The sequence below is a fragment of the Brachyistius frenatus genome, unplaced genomic scaffold (genome assembly GCF_029030835.1).
Source record: "Brachyistius frenatus isolate BFR_SWC_R1_liver_20210118 unplaced genomic scaffold, ASM2903083v1 Contig_51, whole genome shotgun sequence".
Lineage (NCBI taxonomy): Eukaryota > Metazoa > Chordata > Actinopteri > Embiotocidae > Brachyistius > Brachyistius frenatus.
The window spans coordinates 2,072,875-2,091,973 of record NW_027210650.1 but is presented as its reverse complement, the minus strand read 5'-3'; the positions used below and the strand labels follow the sequence as shown (position 1 = coordinate 2,091,973).

Sequence of the window (19,099 nt, the reverse complement as noted above, 5' to 3'; positions counted from 1 at the left end):
AATCCAAATGTCAGACGGATAATTTATCAGCGATGTGGCCTGGAACATGTTAATGCAGGAAACTGCTCATTTCCCTTATTAGAAACAAAAACGGAGTGGCACTTCATTGAGTTTGAACACTAATACAATTTCAACCATCTTTTTAAATCAATAAATACACAATTTGTTTTGAAACGATTGTGTCACGAGCTGAACATAGTATCTTGCCCTCACTGACAGACCTATTTTCATGCATCTTTTCCTCTTCATTGCCATGACTACAGTTCAGTTTGAAAAAGAAAAAAAAAGCTGAAACAAAAAAAACAAAAAAAATCCAATACGTACTATGAATATATATTATTTCCAGTCCCGGCGCTGTTTTGGCGCCCTGCAGTGACCTTATTTGATGTCAGCTCGGGTTAGGAGACGAGCAGCCACGGGGGGACAAAATAAAAACACTCTGCTTCGTCTAATCTGCTGCTGTAAACACCCACAGATGCACTCTCACGCAAAACACACAGACGCAAGCATACCTACGAGACACATGCGTGCAGCATCCACACACACACACACACACGCACACAAGTGTTCAGACAGAGAGACGCACAAACACACACGGAGGTCCTCTCCTTCACAGCACTGTCGGTGAGTTCAGGTCAACACTGGGGTGAGGGGAAGTGGTGCTCAAGGCAAAACGGAGTCTGGTTTAATCCATCGGAGGAAGATTGAAGGGGGACACAGTGAGCTAATGCGTTCTGTATTAGACAAACAAGACGTCCAGGAGTCAGGAGTCGTGCCGCAATCAACAATTATTTTCCCTATTGATTAAACTCAATTATCTGTTGACGGCTTCTTGAGGTTGACGGCTATAGAAGAGCTCCTCGATTAATTGCAGGGACGTGGTTTGATCCTTAAATCCACTTCTCCGGCTAGACACTGATCCCCAAGTGCTTCCAATAGCCAAGTCACCATCAATCGTGTGTGTGAGTGGGTGAATGAGGAGCACAGTACAGTGTTTTGGAACATCTGGCACGACAAAAAAATGCAGTGAATTTACCTTTATTTTTGTGATTAATTGTGCTTAATTTATTAAATTTGTGAAAAATGCTCGTCATAGTTTCTCATAGCCAAAAAGGACATTGATTGAATTTCTTGTTTTGTCAAACCAACTATCCAGAACCTAAATATACTCAGTTCAGTGATTATATTTTACCATTAAATAATATGACAAGCATTTTTCCTAACTTAGAAAATAATTTTTTTTGGACTAAAAAGCAGAAATCTTGTGAAAAGAGACCATCACAACTACTTACAGTTAAAGGGAATGCATTCAAATGTCTTGTTCTGTCAAACCTAAAGTTCAAATCGAGAAGATATTCAGAGAGATTACTCAGAATACAACTATATAAAAATGTGAAAACACAGAAAAATCCTCATATTTGAGAGCCTGGAAAAATCAAATGTGTTTGATAAATTTTGCTTTAAAAAGGACAAGTTGTCGTCAAAATCGTTGCCGATTATTTCAAATTGTTGCAGATCTGGTCAATTTATAACCCCCTAGGTTTGTAAAAAAAAAAAAAAAAGAAGCAAATCATCACGCTCAAGGAGCTCAAATCAATGAGCACTTTCTATTTTTCAAGGTAAACAGCTTGATACTACATGTGTTCACACTAGTACGTGACATCTGTAAACCAGTCAACACCCACTGTCCACTTCAGCAAGTGGCCTCTAGCCTTCACTGCATTGTGTTCCTGTGTGTGTGTGTGTGTGTGTGTGTGTGTGTGTGTGTGTGTGTGTGTGTGTGTGTGTGGAGGAATAACAAATTGTCACACACTATCTCAGTCACCGCTGCCCTGTGCCGTCTTCACCGCTCATATGTCACGTTTACCAGAGCTTGACCCTGATGTAACCAAACGTACACACCGACGGGTGAATCTCCAAACTTGCGTGCGCCGGCGGCGACACCGCGGCTCCATCCGCCGGGCTAATGGACCTCGCCTTGTGAAGGTCTGACCTTAAACGTCGCACGAGGAATTGGATTGAACTCGGAGCGTTGTATCTATTCAGGGAGTGAGCGCACGAGAGTAAGAAAGGCAATTAACTGCACTCTCTTGGAGTTAAGGTCACCTTGTTCCGTCTGCTGCCGAGGTCTCGCAGCAGAGACGCCGGCTATTGTAGGAATTTAAGCACGTCAAAAGGAGGATGGTAGATAAGCTAGGTGTCTTATAAATACAACAAAAAAACAGATAACGGGGAAGACTCTTGGCCTTTGATCACAAAGTCCTTTTTCCACTTCGGTAAGTGGCCTCTAGCCTTGACCTGCCTGGCTGTTAACTACAGCATATAAAAAGGTAACTTACAAACACAGAGACTTTAAACAGCGCTGGCAGGTTAGCGGTATTCTGTAAAGGACGGGTGAATATATTACCGGAAAGGTTTTCAAACTGTGAGCCGCATCTCCCGAGGAGAGCGCGGGACAGTTGCACGAGTCAAACATACTGAGACAAAAGCATGCCGTCTTCTCAATACGACAGGAAGTTCATGATTGAAGTTTGGCCCAGACCTTCTTTGAATCATATAACTTTATCATCAATATCTACGTCGCCTCTCTACATAATTCAGAAACGTCTGTTTGTCCTCGGCATGTCTCCACAACCGTTCGTCCCACCAGCTTCAAACTCGGTAGGCGTGTTGCTGGGGACCCAAGGTTGTGCCTTTTGTGCGATTGGGACACTGAAAAGTTATTTTCTACCTGCCCATAGTCCTCTTTTAGCCTGAGATAGCCTACATTGCACAACGGCGGTGAAGCCTCTCCACGTCCTCGATTAAAGGATAAAATCACAAAAAAATGAAAATATCTGGTGGCGTAAGCAAAGCGTGTATTCACCAACGTCCACAGCAAGCTGTTCTTAAGAAAGCTACACAGCAAAACCACAAGCCAGTAATCACACTGACAAACAGGCCACTGTACTCGTCATTATCAATGAGTGGTGGTTGTCTCTACGTTCACGGTTACACCCCAAACAGGAGCTGATAATCGCTAATTCAGCATCTTCTTAAATGTGCCAAAATGTGGTTGTCTTGATTCTGCCTCGGGGTGGGAGGGCACAATGTTATGTCCAACCCTCGAATTACTGTCTCCACTGAAGTCCATTGAAAGCTGGCAAATCCCGAGCAAATTAGAAAGATGAGGACAAAAGCCCACTCTTTTATCTGCTAATAGATGGTGTCCGGAGGCAATCCTTGTCATTTTTTGGTGGTTAACGAATCAAACAAACTTTGCAATCCAGAGATGAGCATGTGGGGCAGATATCTAAAATAATAAGTTTGTACTGTGTGCACGATGCAGCGGGGTGCTAGTGTGAGTCACGTCTCTAAAAAGAGCCGCTTGAATAAACCTCTCTCAATTTATACACCCCCACTGTTACAGCCGCGCTCGCATCAAGCACAGGCAGTCCATCAGTTTAATCGCTTATCCGCGCTGCTTTAGTGCGAACCCGTACCTCAACCTGCTTTGAATGTTTCAGCAACAGGTTAGACCCCCCACACACCCTCCCCCAGCCCCCTTCCTCCCTATTTCTGCTCCGCGTTCTCTCCGCTGCGACTGTTTTCCTCGCACAGTTAGGAAAATTCATACCTGTCAAATCAGGTTTAGGTAGAGAAAGCAGGGCATCTGCTGCAGAGCTTTGAGCCGGCCCGTTGTGCCAAGAGCTGTTTGTTGCACAACTGCCAAAATTCACAAATAGAAAGGTTATGTTGCGGGAGGGAAACGTCGAGGCCAACCTGATGCACGTCAAACCCAAGACGCTCGCTTTCAATAAGCGAAGTGTAAAAAAATAAATAATTAGGACTATTTGTTATATAAAAATCTAATTAGACGGGTAGATATCTGAAGCTTAACGGAGAGGCGCTGATAAATTCGGAGTCCAAAGCGATGTGGCGTCAGAGGGCAATTTACTGAGAAGCCTTTTGATCTCGCTATCTTGACTTTCAAAGATCTGTCAAAACCGATTGTAAACAAGGTTATCATGAAGATAAATGTCAAAACAGATCGAATCAGACGGTGGCGTGTTTGTTCAAGTTCCCAAGCAACAGTCTCCCACAATAGAAATGTGTCGAATTCACACGTGGAAGACAATTAGGTTAAGATACGGCACATAAATAGCACGAAAAGTATTGAGCTGAAGGAAGTTCGTGACGTCTCACACGGCCCCAGACTCCTCCTCAAACTGACTGTGTGAGTCATGTGGGGACTTCATGATATTCACAGCTCCTTGACAAACATTAAAGACGAGCATCACAGTCACGATTTGGTTGTCGACTCCATTACCGGGACCATTACCTGTCTCGCCTCGGGTTCCTCCATGCTGTACTGGGTGCCGGCTGGCCCCTCACTCACTTTGTCTCCCAGAAGGAAACCCAGGCGCGTCATCAATGTGTTGGCAGCCTCATCCACCGACGGAGGGGGGCCCAGCTCCCGGCTTGACTCCCCTGCGGAGGCAGAGAGACGGCAGGAGGAAGGAGATGGGGGAGAGAGCGAGAGAGAGAGAGAGAACGGATAAAACGTACAGAGGAGGAGAGAGAAAAGAGAAAGACTGAGTGTCAGTGGTGGTGGGCAGGAACAAGAGCAGCAGCTTATTTTTACCACAGATAGAAAAAGTACACAACCTCTTTACCTGAATCTACTAAACACACCGCATATCGGCTTCAAATTAAAAAAAAAAAAAAAAAAAAACGAGACACCCTACCTGAGTTTTCCTGAAGCTCAGCGCTGCGCATTACACACACATTCCTCAACAGCTGCCCATTTTCGGTTGAAGTATCTTGTTACGTAAAACTCCCAAAATCCCTTCAGCCACAACAGGAATTGTTTCCAACTGTTTACAAAAGCCCCCTTTCAACAGCGACGAGCAAGAAGCCTCTCATACTGACGACAGCTCCTTCCGCACCACTCATCACCACTGCAGCCTGTGTGACGTAATGAGATACGCCCTTCACCTGCCCGCCTGTGTGTGTGTGTGTGTGTGTGTGTGTGTGTGTGTGTGTGTGTGTGTGTGTGTGTGTGTGTGTGTGGGAGGGGAGGGGGGGGGAGTGTCTGTGTGACTTTTCAAGACAAAGCTGTGTGTGTGTGTGTGTGTGTGTGTGTGTGTGTGTGTGTGTATCCACATCTCTATCCTGTTTGCAGACACTCCTCTCCTTTAGTGCTAAAGAGAGCAAAGAAAACACCAGCATGAACCTACGTGATGATCAGATGATCAAACCACACACACACACACACACACACACACACACACACACACACACACACACACACACACACACACACACACACACACACACACACACACACACACACACACACACACACACACAGAGAGAGAGAGAGAGAGAGAGAGAGAGAGAGAGAGAGAGCCGAGGGATTTCAGTGGCTAACTTTGCAACAGGACCCTGAACAAGAATCCCTTAATGACCTCATGTCGTCACTCGGTTGCCTGGTTACCCTCCACCCATAAGAAACCCTCATCGGTGGCATCATGTTTTTCAATAACACCTGGCTATCATGGCCCCTAGAGGTGCCTGCTACATCCTACTTCAATTCAATTTGACATTATTCACCGGAGTGCTACTCTCGTAGCTGAGGTTGTGTTAATTACTCACCCTGCTGGTTGTACAAAAAACAAAAAACAAAAAAAAAAAAGGGAGGAACTGGTGGCTAAATACAAACCGCTGTAATTGGATGTATAAGCCGCTGAATTGGCCCCGACATTGATGCCCAACAGCAAGACATGGCCGGCGTGTAAATAAACAGCAGGGAGACGGGGGCGGTGAGCTTTTCTCGCACCTTTTTTTTTTTCCTGCAGGGCAGGTCGAACCAGACTGGCAGGTAGCTCCGCTAAAGTCCTGACTGACAACCATTAGACAGTCCCAGCCGCCACAAGCGCCTCTCTGAAGACAGACAGCTCGTCTCAAGGCTTGTGGCCTCTCCGCTCGTCAGTTCAAAGACGTAAAGACAGACAGGCAATCTAGAGCCCCCCCCCCCCCTGGCATCCTCCCCCAATTCACTCCTGGATGAAAAAGGCAGAGCACTGCCAGGATCCTCATTAGATTGACTCCCAAGTCCCTTTGAGCAAGTAGAGTATAAAACAGGCATCTTCTGAAGGGAGGGGAGAAAAAAAAAAAAAGAAACACCACCGTTGAATCAAATGGGGATGACATGCTGCAAAGCTTCAGTACAAACACACACAGCTGCAGCCAATAATGAGGTAATCACAGCACACATTAGGTCCAAAACAAGCTTATTGCTCGATGAGACGTAATGTGTCTGGACTCACTTCATATGGAGCTGAATACGTTTTTCAAAAGGCCTCCAAGGTCACCGAATCCCCTTTTGGATTGTCCCGTGAGGAAGAGCGCGCGGTAATGGAGAGGATGTAGGTAGATGAAATTACACTTCTTCCGCCTCCTTGCAGCTGACCTCACGAACGAGGGGAACGAGCTGAAGACGCGCGGCCATCAGTGGGAGAAAAATGTCCAGGCGAACACGAGCAAAGCATCGAACCGCTGTCTGCACCGAATCATGTATTCTGCCTGTGGAGTCTCTGTGAGCCTGTCTGGACATCAGAGGCAGTGACGGGCGGCTTCCCAGTTGACACACTGGTAGTAGTAAGCAGTGAATACATTAGCAGTGATTAGTCAACTGCTCCTGGGGGATGGGGGAGAGGAGATGGGGGGGGGGTTGTTTGACCATGATCAAACAGGAGGCCACGTTTGTGTCGTCTATGTTCTTTCACTCATCTCTTTGTCCTTTTCAGTCCGCCTCTGTGTTTCAGTTCCCGTCTCTCTCTCTCTCTCTCTCCGTCTTGTCTTGTCTTTTCGTGCGTCTTACTGCAGCATCTCCCAGCTGCATCCAGCTGTTGTCGGCCAACGCCGCGCAGGGGCGAGCGCCTCGCCTGCGCCTCTTCTGATGTGGGAGCGAAATCTCTAATCTGGATGCACCGAGCTCACATGCAACTCCCTCAGGCTAAAACATACGCAATCGCTTTGTAGCTCCTTTAGCTCTCAAAGTCAACAACATCCGAGTGAAATGTGTGGCTGAAGCCCAGGCTTTTTTTTTTTTTTGGAGGGGGAGGGGGGAAGGGGAGGGTGAGAGGGTTGGGACTGGCTTACAATAACATCTAAATGTTTGATTTGTCGTGAGAAAAGAAAACAAATATCAGAGCACTTATAAATAGCATCTGAATCTTTTTTTTTTTTTACACCTTCCTGCGCTTGTAACTAATTCTGACAAGCTACTATTGGGGGGGGGGGGGCATCAATTATCATGTCGGGGTTGTAGAGGACGTATTGACATTGTCTTCCTATTTGTAGCTCTACCTTTTGTTCTTTAAATACGGATTATGACAATCATACGAGGCGAAGCCGCTGAAAACAAACGTCTAGCTGGCTTGAAAGCCGGATGACAGCGTTGAGAATAACAACACGCCTCGAGGAACATCAGGCGTTTCTCATCGCAGCGACACCACGAGATCTTTAATGATAAAAATTGGAATATGAACAACAACAAAAAACAAAGAAAAAAACCAAACACATATAAAACACATATTTTTCCTGACCCAGCCTCACCTCCAACACACACACACACACACACACACACACACACACACATAAAAAATAAAAAAATAAAAATAAAAAAAACGCACACGCTCCTCTCCATTGGATTCCTGAACTATGAAGGAGACAGATGGTTGCCATGGCAACTATCTTTGCGCGCAGCTAGGAATGTGTTTCTGTGCGAGCGCATCTGCTTCTCCCCGGCCGTCCACGGACCTGCCCTCACGCACACCTCGGTCGAGAGAGAGAGAGAGAGAGAGCGAAGCATGTGTGCTCTGCAGGCGGGGGACTGGACAGGACGGGAGAAGGTATTAATAGGCTGCAGGTAGCAGGTAAGAAGGCAACATGGCAGTCGGTGGCTCTGATTTCATTTGTACCTGGGCCGTAGATAATAGCTATCTCATCCAAAACGTAACGTCCACGTTTTTAGAAAATGTGACGGCCTCAAAGCGAGGAAGAAGAAGAAGAAGAAGAAGAAGAAGAAGAAGAAGAAGAAGAAGAAGAAGAAGAAGAAGAAGGGGAGACGTACTTATTGATTAAAAGGCAAAATGAAACTGCTGTTGGTATATTCACACGCGTTTTAGAGCTACGGGTGCAAAGAATAACAACGGCCGTACAAACACAGATATCTAAAGGCAAAGGCACCTCGACACCGGGGGAGCGGAGCGCCGATCGAGAGATCAGAGTGAATTTCACATTCCTGATTTGCACAGCCGCGATCTTATCTGTGCAGCAACACTCACAGGGGTTTATTTATACATTAAAGCACGCAAGGGCTCAGGACACCAGGTCTGGGGTAGAAGTGGGTGATATAAAGTACGTGTCTACAACTGGGACGCCATCGTCAAGGATTTGAATACACCGTTTATAGACGCTTTCACAATGAGCAGTCCTGCTTTGTGGTCGTACTGGAATTTAATTTGAGTTCTTGCATCAATATGATGAAGTGTTTCAACGTGTCGGGTGTTTAATTTGCTAGAATAACCAAAAAACACAAACTTTCATGTCGTCGTTTCATCCATAAAACTGAATCTTTTGTCACTTTACGGCGCATTTAGCTTTTATTGTGATTATTTGAGTTTAGATTATTCATCTTTTAAAATGTAAACCTTTCACAATTTGAGGTGAATGTTAATGTTAATTTTTTATATTTATTGTATAGTGTGTGTTCTAATATGTTTGATGTATGTAATGGTTTTACAAGCAGGCTCTGCTGAATGTGGTCCTGCACTTTAAGTCCAACTCCAATTCTGCTACCGGATACATAAGGGGAATTTATTTTTTACATTCATAGTATCATGATAGTGGTTCTAGTCTCTCAGCATCAATTTATTAGATCTCTGTCTATGTGAAATGAAATGAAATGGTGGATTAAAAAGCATGAAACCACACACGCAAATACTACTCTATAAATCTAGAGCACTCACAGTAACTTTGCACTTAAACTCAACTCAAAGTAACAACATATATATGCATATACATAACATAATAGAGGATCGGTAGTGTCCACCGCTAGTCTGATAAATTACTGAGAAGGACAAGCTCTCTAACATCATCAGAAAAAGCTTTCACTGCCTGATATATGGAGGACGGCTGGTGGTGAGCTTTACGAGCTATCTCACAAAATATTCAGAAACCATATTTACGAGACCACAAATTTATTTTGTGGGCCGTTAAAAATCAGCTGATACCTGACATCCTCTGGGCGACAGGCAGCGTCCGCAGCAGAGCGTGGACTGGCATGCGATCAGATGTTTAAGCCACTGCCCCGCTGCGCCGCATGCCAGGGAGCCCTTGTTAAGAGCTAAGATGTCCATCTGTCCACCTGGAAAGTGCGAGTCCTCACCCCTGAAAAACTCATCTCGGCACGCCCCGGCTCTTCCTCTCCAGCTCGAGTTGTTGTTGTTGCAGGAGACCGACAGAGAATTCCTGCTCGTAATCAACTGTTTCCCCGCCTCAGTGCAAGCAGAGATTACCACTTCAGCCCTGAAATGTCACATCTGCGGAGCTTTGAGCAGCTTGTAATAGCCGATATTCCACAGTCTGTTTCACAGGGTTGATGCAAAATAAAGCCAGGGTCAACTGTTTCTCATCCATGAGATTCAACAGCTACGGTCTATCCTAAGCTACTACATACAATTCAGACTAATAAAGAAAAGAAAAAAAACACACGATAAAAATACATTCCAGCGTGTATCACCTACTTAGAAGTCCCATAGAGCAGAGACTCAGCAGAAGAGGCTCACAAACGGAGAAGGCCTGCAGCACTCTTTCCACCATTTCACTCCTATATCACACCAGTGAAGCCTCGAAGCTCCCCATCACCATGTCCTCATCCAGCTCTGTTGTGTCTCAGCATCATCGTCCTACTCTGCTGGGAAGTCCACACACAGCCACCCAGAAGCTCAGCGGACAAGAGGAGGGCAGGGACAGCTAACGCTACATCTCCCGGTGGCAACAGGAAAAAGGAGAGGCGAGATGAGAGAGCAAGATATACTACAACCAAATCTCAGCAGAGCACTCTCTCCTCGAGCGACCCGGTTTAATGTCCCTCCCGGAGCGAGGAAGGGCGAGAGACACAAGGGAGGAGACACAGAGAGAGAGAGAGAGGAGGGATAGATTGGAGGAGGGGGGTGCGGGGTTGAGGGAGATCTGGACAGTCCAGGATTACCGAGCAAAAGCCGACTGTGAAGTTAACAGAGAGCAGCGGCGGGCCACCAAAACAAGCTCTGCATCCCAGGAGAAAGCAGCGAGGGAGGATTAGAGGGACAGAGAGGGAGGAGGCGATGAGGACGGACACTGTTGGGAACCAGCAAACGCTATTTCATTAATGAACTTTAGCCCCGGCAGAGAGAGAGAGAGAAAAAAAAAAAAAAAAAACCACAATAAATCCCCCTCCCCCCGCCCTACCTCCCTCCTCCCTCCCCCCAACCCCACCCCAACCAATCTCGCTACTGCATTCACAGACAGAGAAAATATATATCACAACCAAATGTGGGATGAGCTGGCCCCCAAAAAAAACAACTTACCAGGGCAGTATGTGTCCAGACCTGGATTCTTGGCAGTGGTGGAGGTGTGTGTAGGGGAGCCAAGCTCTGATTGTGGAATGCGAGGGCTCTCCACAAACTTTGCTTTCCGCAGAGGGGCTGGGAGCAGAAAGCACACACACACACACACACACACACACACACACACACACACACACACACACACACACACACACACACACACACACACACACACACACACACACACACACACAGACACACACACACACACACACACACACACACACACACACACACACACACACACACACACACACACACACACACACACACACACACACACACACACACACACATATATCAGGGAGATGGAGGAAGACAAGAAAAGAGAGGAGTGTCAGGGACAGGACAGAAAAGGGGGGAGAAAGACAGAGAGCTTTATGAACTTGAAGCAGCACACTGATATAATGAAAACATCTTGAAGGCTTTCTGAGGCTGGTTTTGTGTTTGTTTGGGGTCTGACAGAGCTAAAGCACGAGTAAACAAGCAAGCGTCGGCAATCAGGTACCGAACCAACACACCGGCAAAAACATCAGTCCACCACGGAAATGTGAAAACATCCCAGTACTTCCTTTTTACGGGCCTCTATTCAACCGACAACAAACACACACACAAGACAAAGAAACCAAAGAGATGCACCTGCGAACTGAAAAGAAGGAAACTGTAAAATAAGTCTGTCTGTTTCGCGATCACACCGAGAATGCGAATCAGATCCATTTAAGGGAACGTCCTCGCGCCTGACTGACTCGAGCACAAAGTCTGAGACATCAAGTTGGACGAGAGCGTCCAGAGAAGGAGGGAGAGGGAGAGAGAGAGAGACGGGGGTGGTGGCTGCGACACGATCGTTTTCTGGGCTCTCGGTTTCGGCACGCGGATTGTAAAAAAAAAAAAAAAAAAAAAAAAACGCTGTCATGAGCGCATACAGTGTGACGAGCAGTAGGACACGATGAAGAGGAGTCTTTGCACTGATGAACATGACGTTGAACACACAGACAGAGAAGCCAGACCAAACTTTACAGTCCTATTTTTTTTAGTGGCGTTGTGCTCTCTACGGGAATAATAATGACACCAATGATGCTTCCTGCGCTTTTTAAATGTTTCGTCAATTAACACACACAAAAAGAAAAGAAAAAAAAAAAAAGTCTGCTTACGTTGAATATTTAGCAAACAAATCTAGACTTAAAAATAATCCATCTTTCTATACAGGTATGATCTCCTCATTGATACACACACACACACACACACACACACACACACACACACACACACACACACACACACACACACACACACACACACACACACACACACACACACACACACACACACACACACACACACACACACACAGCATATTTCTGAGAATTGTATTTTCTCAGACTCTGACCAAAGTCCTCACGATGGAAATGGCCGCTGTGATGGAGTTGGACACAGGCCCAGCTGTGCAAAAGAAAAGTCTGCCAATATCAACTCAATAGTGTGTAATGCTCATTTGTTTAATCTACTCTCCTTCTAATCTATTCTCTTTGTACTTGTGGTGGTTTGGGGATGGGAAGGAGATGAGCTTTAATTTACTCTCAATTAACTAATCTGGTTAAATACGGGGTTAAAATAGATTATGTAGTGTATTCTGCAACTGTAACCGTCGTTATTACGGGTGAGCGAACTCGTCCGAAGCTCTGCGACGCGGCGACCTGTTAATCAACCGAAGCAGGAAGTCGCGAGCAGCCAGTTGAAACATATGTTCAAGCAACAATGACTGCAGACCGACAATAGGCTCTGGACCACTTTAGTCCGGGGTTCGAGTTACAGCTAATGTCAGTGTAATGTGTGCGAGTGCGGCAGACTTTTAGTCGACGCAAAACACACCGCGGACTGTATATGTGTGTTCAAATAAAAAGCACTGGAAGTTTAAGCTTCCATCAAGGTTACACGATCCTCTGAATGAGCCATTTTTAAAACAGTCTCCAGCCTTTCGTATCTGCGCAAAAGCCTCAAACACACCGTCTCCACAAGGTCAACTTTTCAGTATCTCCGACTTGTCTGAGTAATGCTTTGTGAAAACATACCGTATCTTCCTTTTTCAAATACAGGAAATCTAATGGGTTTTAAAAGGGCTTCATTACATACATCTGAGGTGTAGGACCTCAACACATAAAGGAAGGTGTAATACTTCATTTTATCTGAACAAGGCTGAGAGTCTGCAGTTGTTGCAGCGGCTCTGCAAGGTCAGATTTCAGCAATGTGGTGCTTAAGAGATTAAACAGCAGCATGCTAACATGCTCACAGCCACCACGCTCACATGCAGCCACAGCATGATAACAATCCTAAAACCCATTAGCAGGAATGAGTTTAGCCTGTATTTGGTCTTCAATTTCAACAAAATGGAGTTTTAGTTGTGAAGTTAAAGGATCGCCAAAGTTGTAAGAAATTATTCCTGCTCAAATGTCAGCAGCAAATGTCACGTCGATCCATCCAAAAGTTCCTGAGACATTTCAGTCGGGATCACAGTGACGGACCGAAACAGCAACCGAACGACATTTCCACCACGAGAGCCTGAAAAGATCCCAAAACAGCCAAACGGGGGCAACACACCGACAAATAACGGAATATAAATGCCACAGACTTTATTGCGAGTGCAGAAATTCATAATAATAATAATAAAAAAAAAAAAATGCAACGTCCCATTTTACAAATCATAAGAAACGGCCCGCACCTCGATCCGGATCTTGTTTGTGGTCTCGTGGTCCAACTCTGCACCACTTCACTGCAATCTGTCGTCAAGATTTTGGGATATTCTGCTAACTAACAAATGCAAAGTCAAACAAACAGAACAAATTCTCCTTGGCAGGGGAAATAAAGTTCTGCTTCAGAGCTGCGCGCATGTGTGTGTGAAGCAGAAGTGTTTCACTTTGCCACACACACACACACACACACACACACACACAGACACGCATACATTGTTGATGCAGCGTTGGTGCAGTCTGGAGAGGACTCCACTAATTGACCAAAATCTAGGAAGTGAGCCAGCACAGATGCCACAGTGAGAAGTTACAACTGACAGCCAGAATAAGGAGGGACCGGAGTTATCCACGACTGGATCGACTGCCGTGACAGCAACTCTCAGAGACACTTGATACTTCTGTCTGATCCGGAGGCCTTTTAGTTACATCTTATTTTGAGCAGAGACTGTAGAAGTAGCAGTCTAATACAAATATATTATAATAAAGCCTAAAAGACAGGGAATTTTTCTTGCTGATATTACTTTTTTTTTTTACATCGCTTGCAAATTATGAACACAGGGGTTATAATTGAGAGTGAATTTATAAATCTATAATTAGAGAGTAAAGTAAATTATTACAATTATTTAAATTGGTGGAAGAAGTAAGGAATATATACAGATTTCCATATCTAATCATATTCATGTACATTTAGCTATATTTTAACGGGCGGATAAATAAGTTAGCGCCGGACCAGCGCTCGCAAAAACGTGCGTAACTCGGGTGCTGATTTTGATCGAGCAATGAAATTCGTACCACTTACTGATGAGGGTTGCACCTTCCTCCTGCTCCGTGCACGTCGCGGTGCTGCGCATCGTTCGCGTGCAACAGGAGCGGTCTCAGGACTTATTGGTTAACCCTCATACTTCCATATTTTGTTGATTTTGACTATTATTCATGAACTGATCTGAGCAGGTTTACATTTCTACAGCATCTCCTTCCCTTCAAAATAAAGCGACATTTGTTACTCGAGACTGGTCCCAATCGGTGTGGCGGCTTTGCATGTTTATCGAGAGAACACTTGTCTGCACATTTGAGCGATGCTTTGATCCTCTGTTTTGCATCACAGGGATGTAAGTAGGAAAAGCAGGATTATACCAGTCAGTGGATGTAAATTGGAATTAGTTTAAAAAAAAAAAAATTAAAAAAAAAAACTCGACCTGTTCATGCTCGAAATCTTCCAGAGCGCACATAAATTTACCACTGAGATATCGTACAAGTTTCTACGCACGTGTTGAAGGTCATTTAGCTGTTTTTGCTTTTTTTTAACAGGCCTTTTGATAGGTTCACATGGTTAGGTCACAAAAAAAGGGAAACCAAAATGTTTCCGTGCAAAAGGAGCCCAAACTTTTCAATTTCTCTTTCGACCTACAGTTCTGTCTTATTTTGAAAAGCCGCTCTTGTACCTGTACTGACAAGCTCGCACCGGCGTGCACTAACTTGTACTAACAACGAGGAGAGAGGTGGTGGTCTGGGCTTTCACCTGACACCTGTCTCTGCAAGAATATGAGCCCAAAATTCCTCATATATATCAACAATTAAAACTTTTTTTTTTTTTATTCTCACGGGACACCTGTGCAGGTAAAAAAATAAAATAATAAAAAAAAAAGTGCCCTATCATACTGCAGCAATGACTAGCGAAAGACAAAAAGCATTTTATATATATATATAAATATACCTCCAGAATATCAATTTGGGGATAAACCTCGGTGAGTGGGAGATTACCGTTTCCTTTGTTTGTGGTCTCCCTGATCTCACCTCTACAAAATGGCGAAGGGGAAACTCTGCCTACTGGAGTAAATCCCCTCTATAGCACTGGTTCCAGGAGACTAAATCCCATGGACTTCTCTCCTGCAGTTCTGTTGTCAGAGTGTGCCAGGCTGAGGATGGGTGACAGTGTGATGGATGGCAGCAGGCAAATCCACTCCTCTAATGAGCTTATGAATAAATATATCTTGTCTGCGTGTGCAGATGCACGTGGCCGTGAAATAGATATTTTGTTACATGCTCTGTATGTGAGGGTGTGAATATGAATATGCATGCGACACGTATGCAAGTGTACATGTGAGATTAGAGTAATAGAGGGGAGGGGGACGCGGAGAGACTGGCGACAGTAAATAAGCCCAAAGGACAATCTGAAAATGTATAAAGCTGAAATGTATTCTGAAGATTGTCAGCGCAGACAAACAGCCTTTGGTGAAGTTACCGACAAAAAAAAAAAAGAAAAAAAGAAGAGCACGTCAATATTGTGATTTAAATTCACCCGGTGTTGTGCATATGAAAGCAGAAAGCTTCTTTTCAAACATGACAATCCTCTCGGACATAACCTGCGCTTTCAACAAGTATATGACAGGACCTGAATATGAATTGGCAGCTCCAATATGCAATTCACATTTTCTCATTTGCTGCCGATAAGTGAACGATAAAGCGAGTAAAAGGAGACATTTGTGTAGCGGTGAAGCATTGTCTCTGCCGCTGTCTCAGTTACACACGACCTCAGGCACCCACTCAGACAAAAACACAGGCGCCCACACATGTACGCATTAACATTAACACACACACACACGCACACACACACACACACACATGGTGGGTGAGGACACACATCGCCCAGCTGTCTGCAACCTAAGCATTGCATTACAGAAACAAAGCACGCAGCCCTGGTCACTATGGCAACAGCAGGGAACAGGGGAAACGAAGAATTGTCCACCTTCCTGAGGTGATGGCAAAGCAGGCTGACTTCCCCGACACCCGACGAGTTTGATGAAATATAATTAAAAAAGGCTCTTTGTATTGACAAATCTCAGCTGCTCCCACAGAGCCAGGTCTTCTTCCCCTCGCCACCTTCAATTCAAGGAACTCGGCTTTCTAAAGACGCGAGCCGCCGCAGCCGAAGAAGTGGCTTCTTTGTGTTGTGGTTCAACTTGTCTGCTGCGACCCAGAAAGAGATGGAGCGACCTTAATCAAGTTTCTCTGCAAATATAAAGACAGTGAAGAGGCTTTTACAGGCTGTATGTTTGACTTCCTGCTTACAGTATATCGTCAAGGAGAGGGGACTAATGTGCTCGAATCAATAACGTATTTCAATACAAATATGACGGCAAAGTTAAACTGATGTTCAGCATGATGTGTTATGGAATAAATCCTTCAATTCATTGTGTTATTACCAGCTGTGCAACTATTAAGAATTCAATTTTGATGATCTATTTAAAAAAAAAAAAAATTAAAAAAAAAAAGATTATGAAGTTAAAAGAAATGCAATAGGCTGTCCAGAGGAAGTACAAAGTCTTTAAATCACGATTGTGTTTTCTTACTTTGCAAGTCCTTTAATAAATTATACATTATGACACTCAAATGAATGTTGGTTTGAAACTTGAGCACGTGAGACACGTTGTTTTCTATTTCTTTGACCAGCCTTCACGTATGACCCAGAAACGTTGCCCCCCCCCTCCCCCTCCCGTGTGCACATGCTAATCCAGCTCAGATGACTTTGTGCGCTCCTCCTTTTTTTTTTTTTTTCCTTGTTAAACCAAACAATGCAGACCAGATGTTGCTGTGCAACACGGAGGCTGCTGACAGTCAGCAGCAAGTGCAAGTCCATTAGCTTAGACTGCCTCTCCCTCTTTTATGTATGCGTGCGAGCATCTGTGTAAGTGTGTCTGCGCACACGCACACGTGTATCTATCATTACAGCCTTGGGAGGATTAGCAGAGCAAGGTGAGGCACAGAATTTTAAGAGGGCGGAGGGAGGGGCTGAGTTTCTAAGAACGCTCATTAAGCGAGCCAAAAAGCTCTTAGTTCAAGATTTCACACAACCTTATTGGGCTTGGATTAAACCAACAGCGCAAAATCAAGTGATATCAAAGGTGCATCAACATCTGAGTGAGTTAGCCTGAATCCATCTAGATTTTTCTAAATTAGTTACTAATAAGCATAATTCTTCCAACCTTGAGACAAGAGTACCGATGAGAAATCTCTCCGGCCTTTTTTTTTTTATTTTTTTAAAAGACTTCAAAACAACTTGACAGAGACATAGTTGTTACTCCTCACACAAAGGATGTAACGCTAAGCTTGAGTGACCAAACATGATGTGGCTTTTTACCCCCATCTGAGTCCACGGCGTCGTGGGACAAAGCGGCCGAACAGTCAATTCTAGGAAATGTCCTCATTTGACACAGTTGAGGTTTTTTCTGTGGTGTTTTACACTGATCATCAATCTTATCGACTGGATCTTGTTTGTGTACGTTTATAAGTCACTTTAAACCTTTTTTGTTTTGTGAAACTGCCAATCAAGGGTGCTGTTGACAACATTTCAAGGACACAGATAACGTTCTGTTTTATAGAAATTTACCACATTGGACCATTTATTTGCTCTGAGCATCTTCATTTCTGACCATTTCATCTCAGGTCTGAAATCCGTGTGCGTGTACATCCCTCCTAACCTCCATACTGCAGGCTTTCTAGGCAGCTGTCTCGTCTGGTATACAAACCCTTCAGTCCTGATGGAGCCTGCCATCATGACTCAGCTGCAGAAGCACAGCGGCTGCTGTTAACGCTGAGCGATTCCGACACTTAACTTTGTTTTTTCCTCCTTATGGTTTTTGAGCCTTCAGTGGCGGCGTGACACAGAGGAGTGACTATGAACTTTTTTTTTTCTTTCTTTTTTTTGTATATATCCCTCCTCAGCGGGGGACGAAGGAGGCCGGCACTTCTGAGGATAGCAGCGAGTTGTAAAGTTAAATATGATGCCGCTTTGAGAAAGCGAGAGTAGCATAATTGCCAAGGACACCACTCGATACGGTGGACTAATAATAGCCAGGCTGCCTTGACCTTTGTCCCAACTGGAGTTCAGTACCAAGTGGGGCTATTTATAACCTCCCAGTTGTACTTGAGAGCCACACCCTTGTCATTGAGAAGCTCAGCTGCATGTTCCTCTGCTGTTATTCAATTAAGGAACTGAATCAAACACTCAAAACAAGAAACGTGAAAACGCATCACATTCCTTCTGATTTCCAGCTCTTCTGATTAAAACGTTCCTGATAATCTGCCACTATCTTTAGTATGACATAAAACATCAAAGCCAGCCCTCCCCCCCAAAAAACAACAACAAACAAACAAACAAACAAACAAATTATTTAACGTATGATATAAGCTGTAATCAACTGTTGCTCTTATGTAATCCTGCAGTCATAGTTAGCAAACAGACTGTGGCGATGCAAAGTCAGAGCTTGTGATCCAGACAAATGCCTCGTAGCGCTTCGGCACCCTGAAATGACTGCGCAAACAAGTTAACACACGACAGACAAGTGGTGAGCGCTGGTACCGAGGCTGGTGTCATTGTGCAGTCCTGTGCAGCAGTCCGTACGGGTTTGGATACGCATGGACACACATACACAGGCAATAACACACTTCTTTAGGCCTCGGCGCGAGTATCTCACAGAAGAAAATGTTTGCTCAGCTCTCCCCCAGCAGCAGTGAGGTGGTGGTATATGCAACCCACCGCTCTGTTTTGTAAGCAAATCATTATCAATGCTATTAATAGCACACTGCGGGTTTCTCTTTTCCACTTCACAGATTTTTTTTTTTCACCCCAGAAGGGCTAAATATCCAGAAAAAACATAAATGTGTTATTTATTTCAACAACCACAAAAAGTGAAGACA

The 19,099-nt window shown here is 44.6% G+C and overlaps 1 protein-coding gene across 13 annotated transcripts in view; it reads right to left on the bottom strand.

Annotated features, from left to right (window-relative positions):
* Positions 1-19,099, bottom strand: part of tanc2b (tetratricopeptide repeat, ankyrin repeat and coiled-coil containing 2b) — a 137,102-nt gene that overhangs the window by 37,680 nt on the left and 80,323 nt on the right. For 9 of the 13 annotated variants that reach the window (XM_069704638.1, XM_069704637.1, XM_069704639.1 and 6 more), the window contains 2 exons: positions 10,620-10,736; positions 4,322-4,470 (listed from right to left, as the gene is read on the bottom strand). In XM_069704638.1, the coding sequence (XP_069560739.1) occupies positions 4,322-4,470; positions 10,620-10,736 (266 nt within the window). Of the gene's footprint in view, positions 1-4,321; positions 4,471-4,727; positions 4,942-9,794; positions 9,989-10,619; positions 10,737-19,099 lie in introns of those variants that run through there. The other 4 variants (XM_069704644.1, XM_069704648.1, XM_069704649.1 and 1 more) reach the window with 3 other exon arrangements.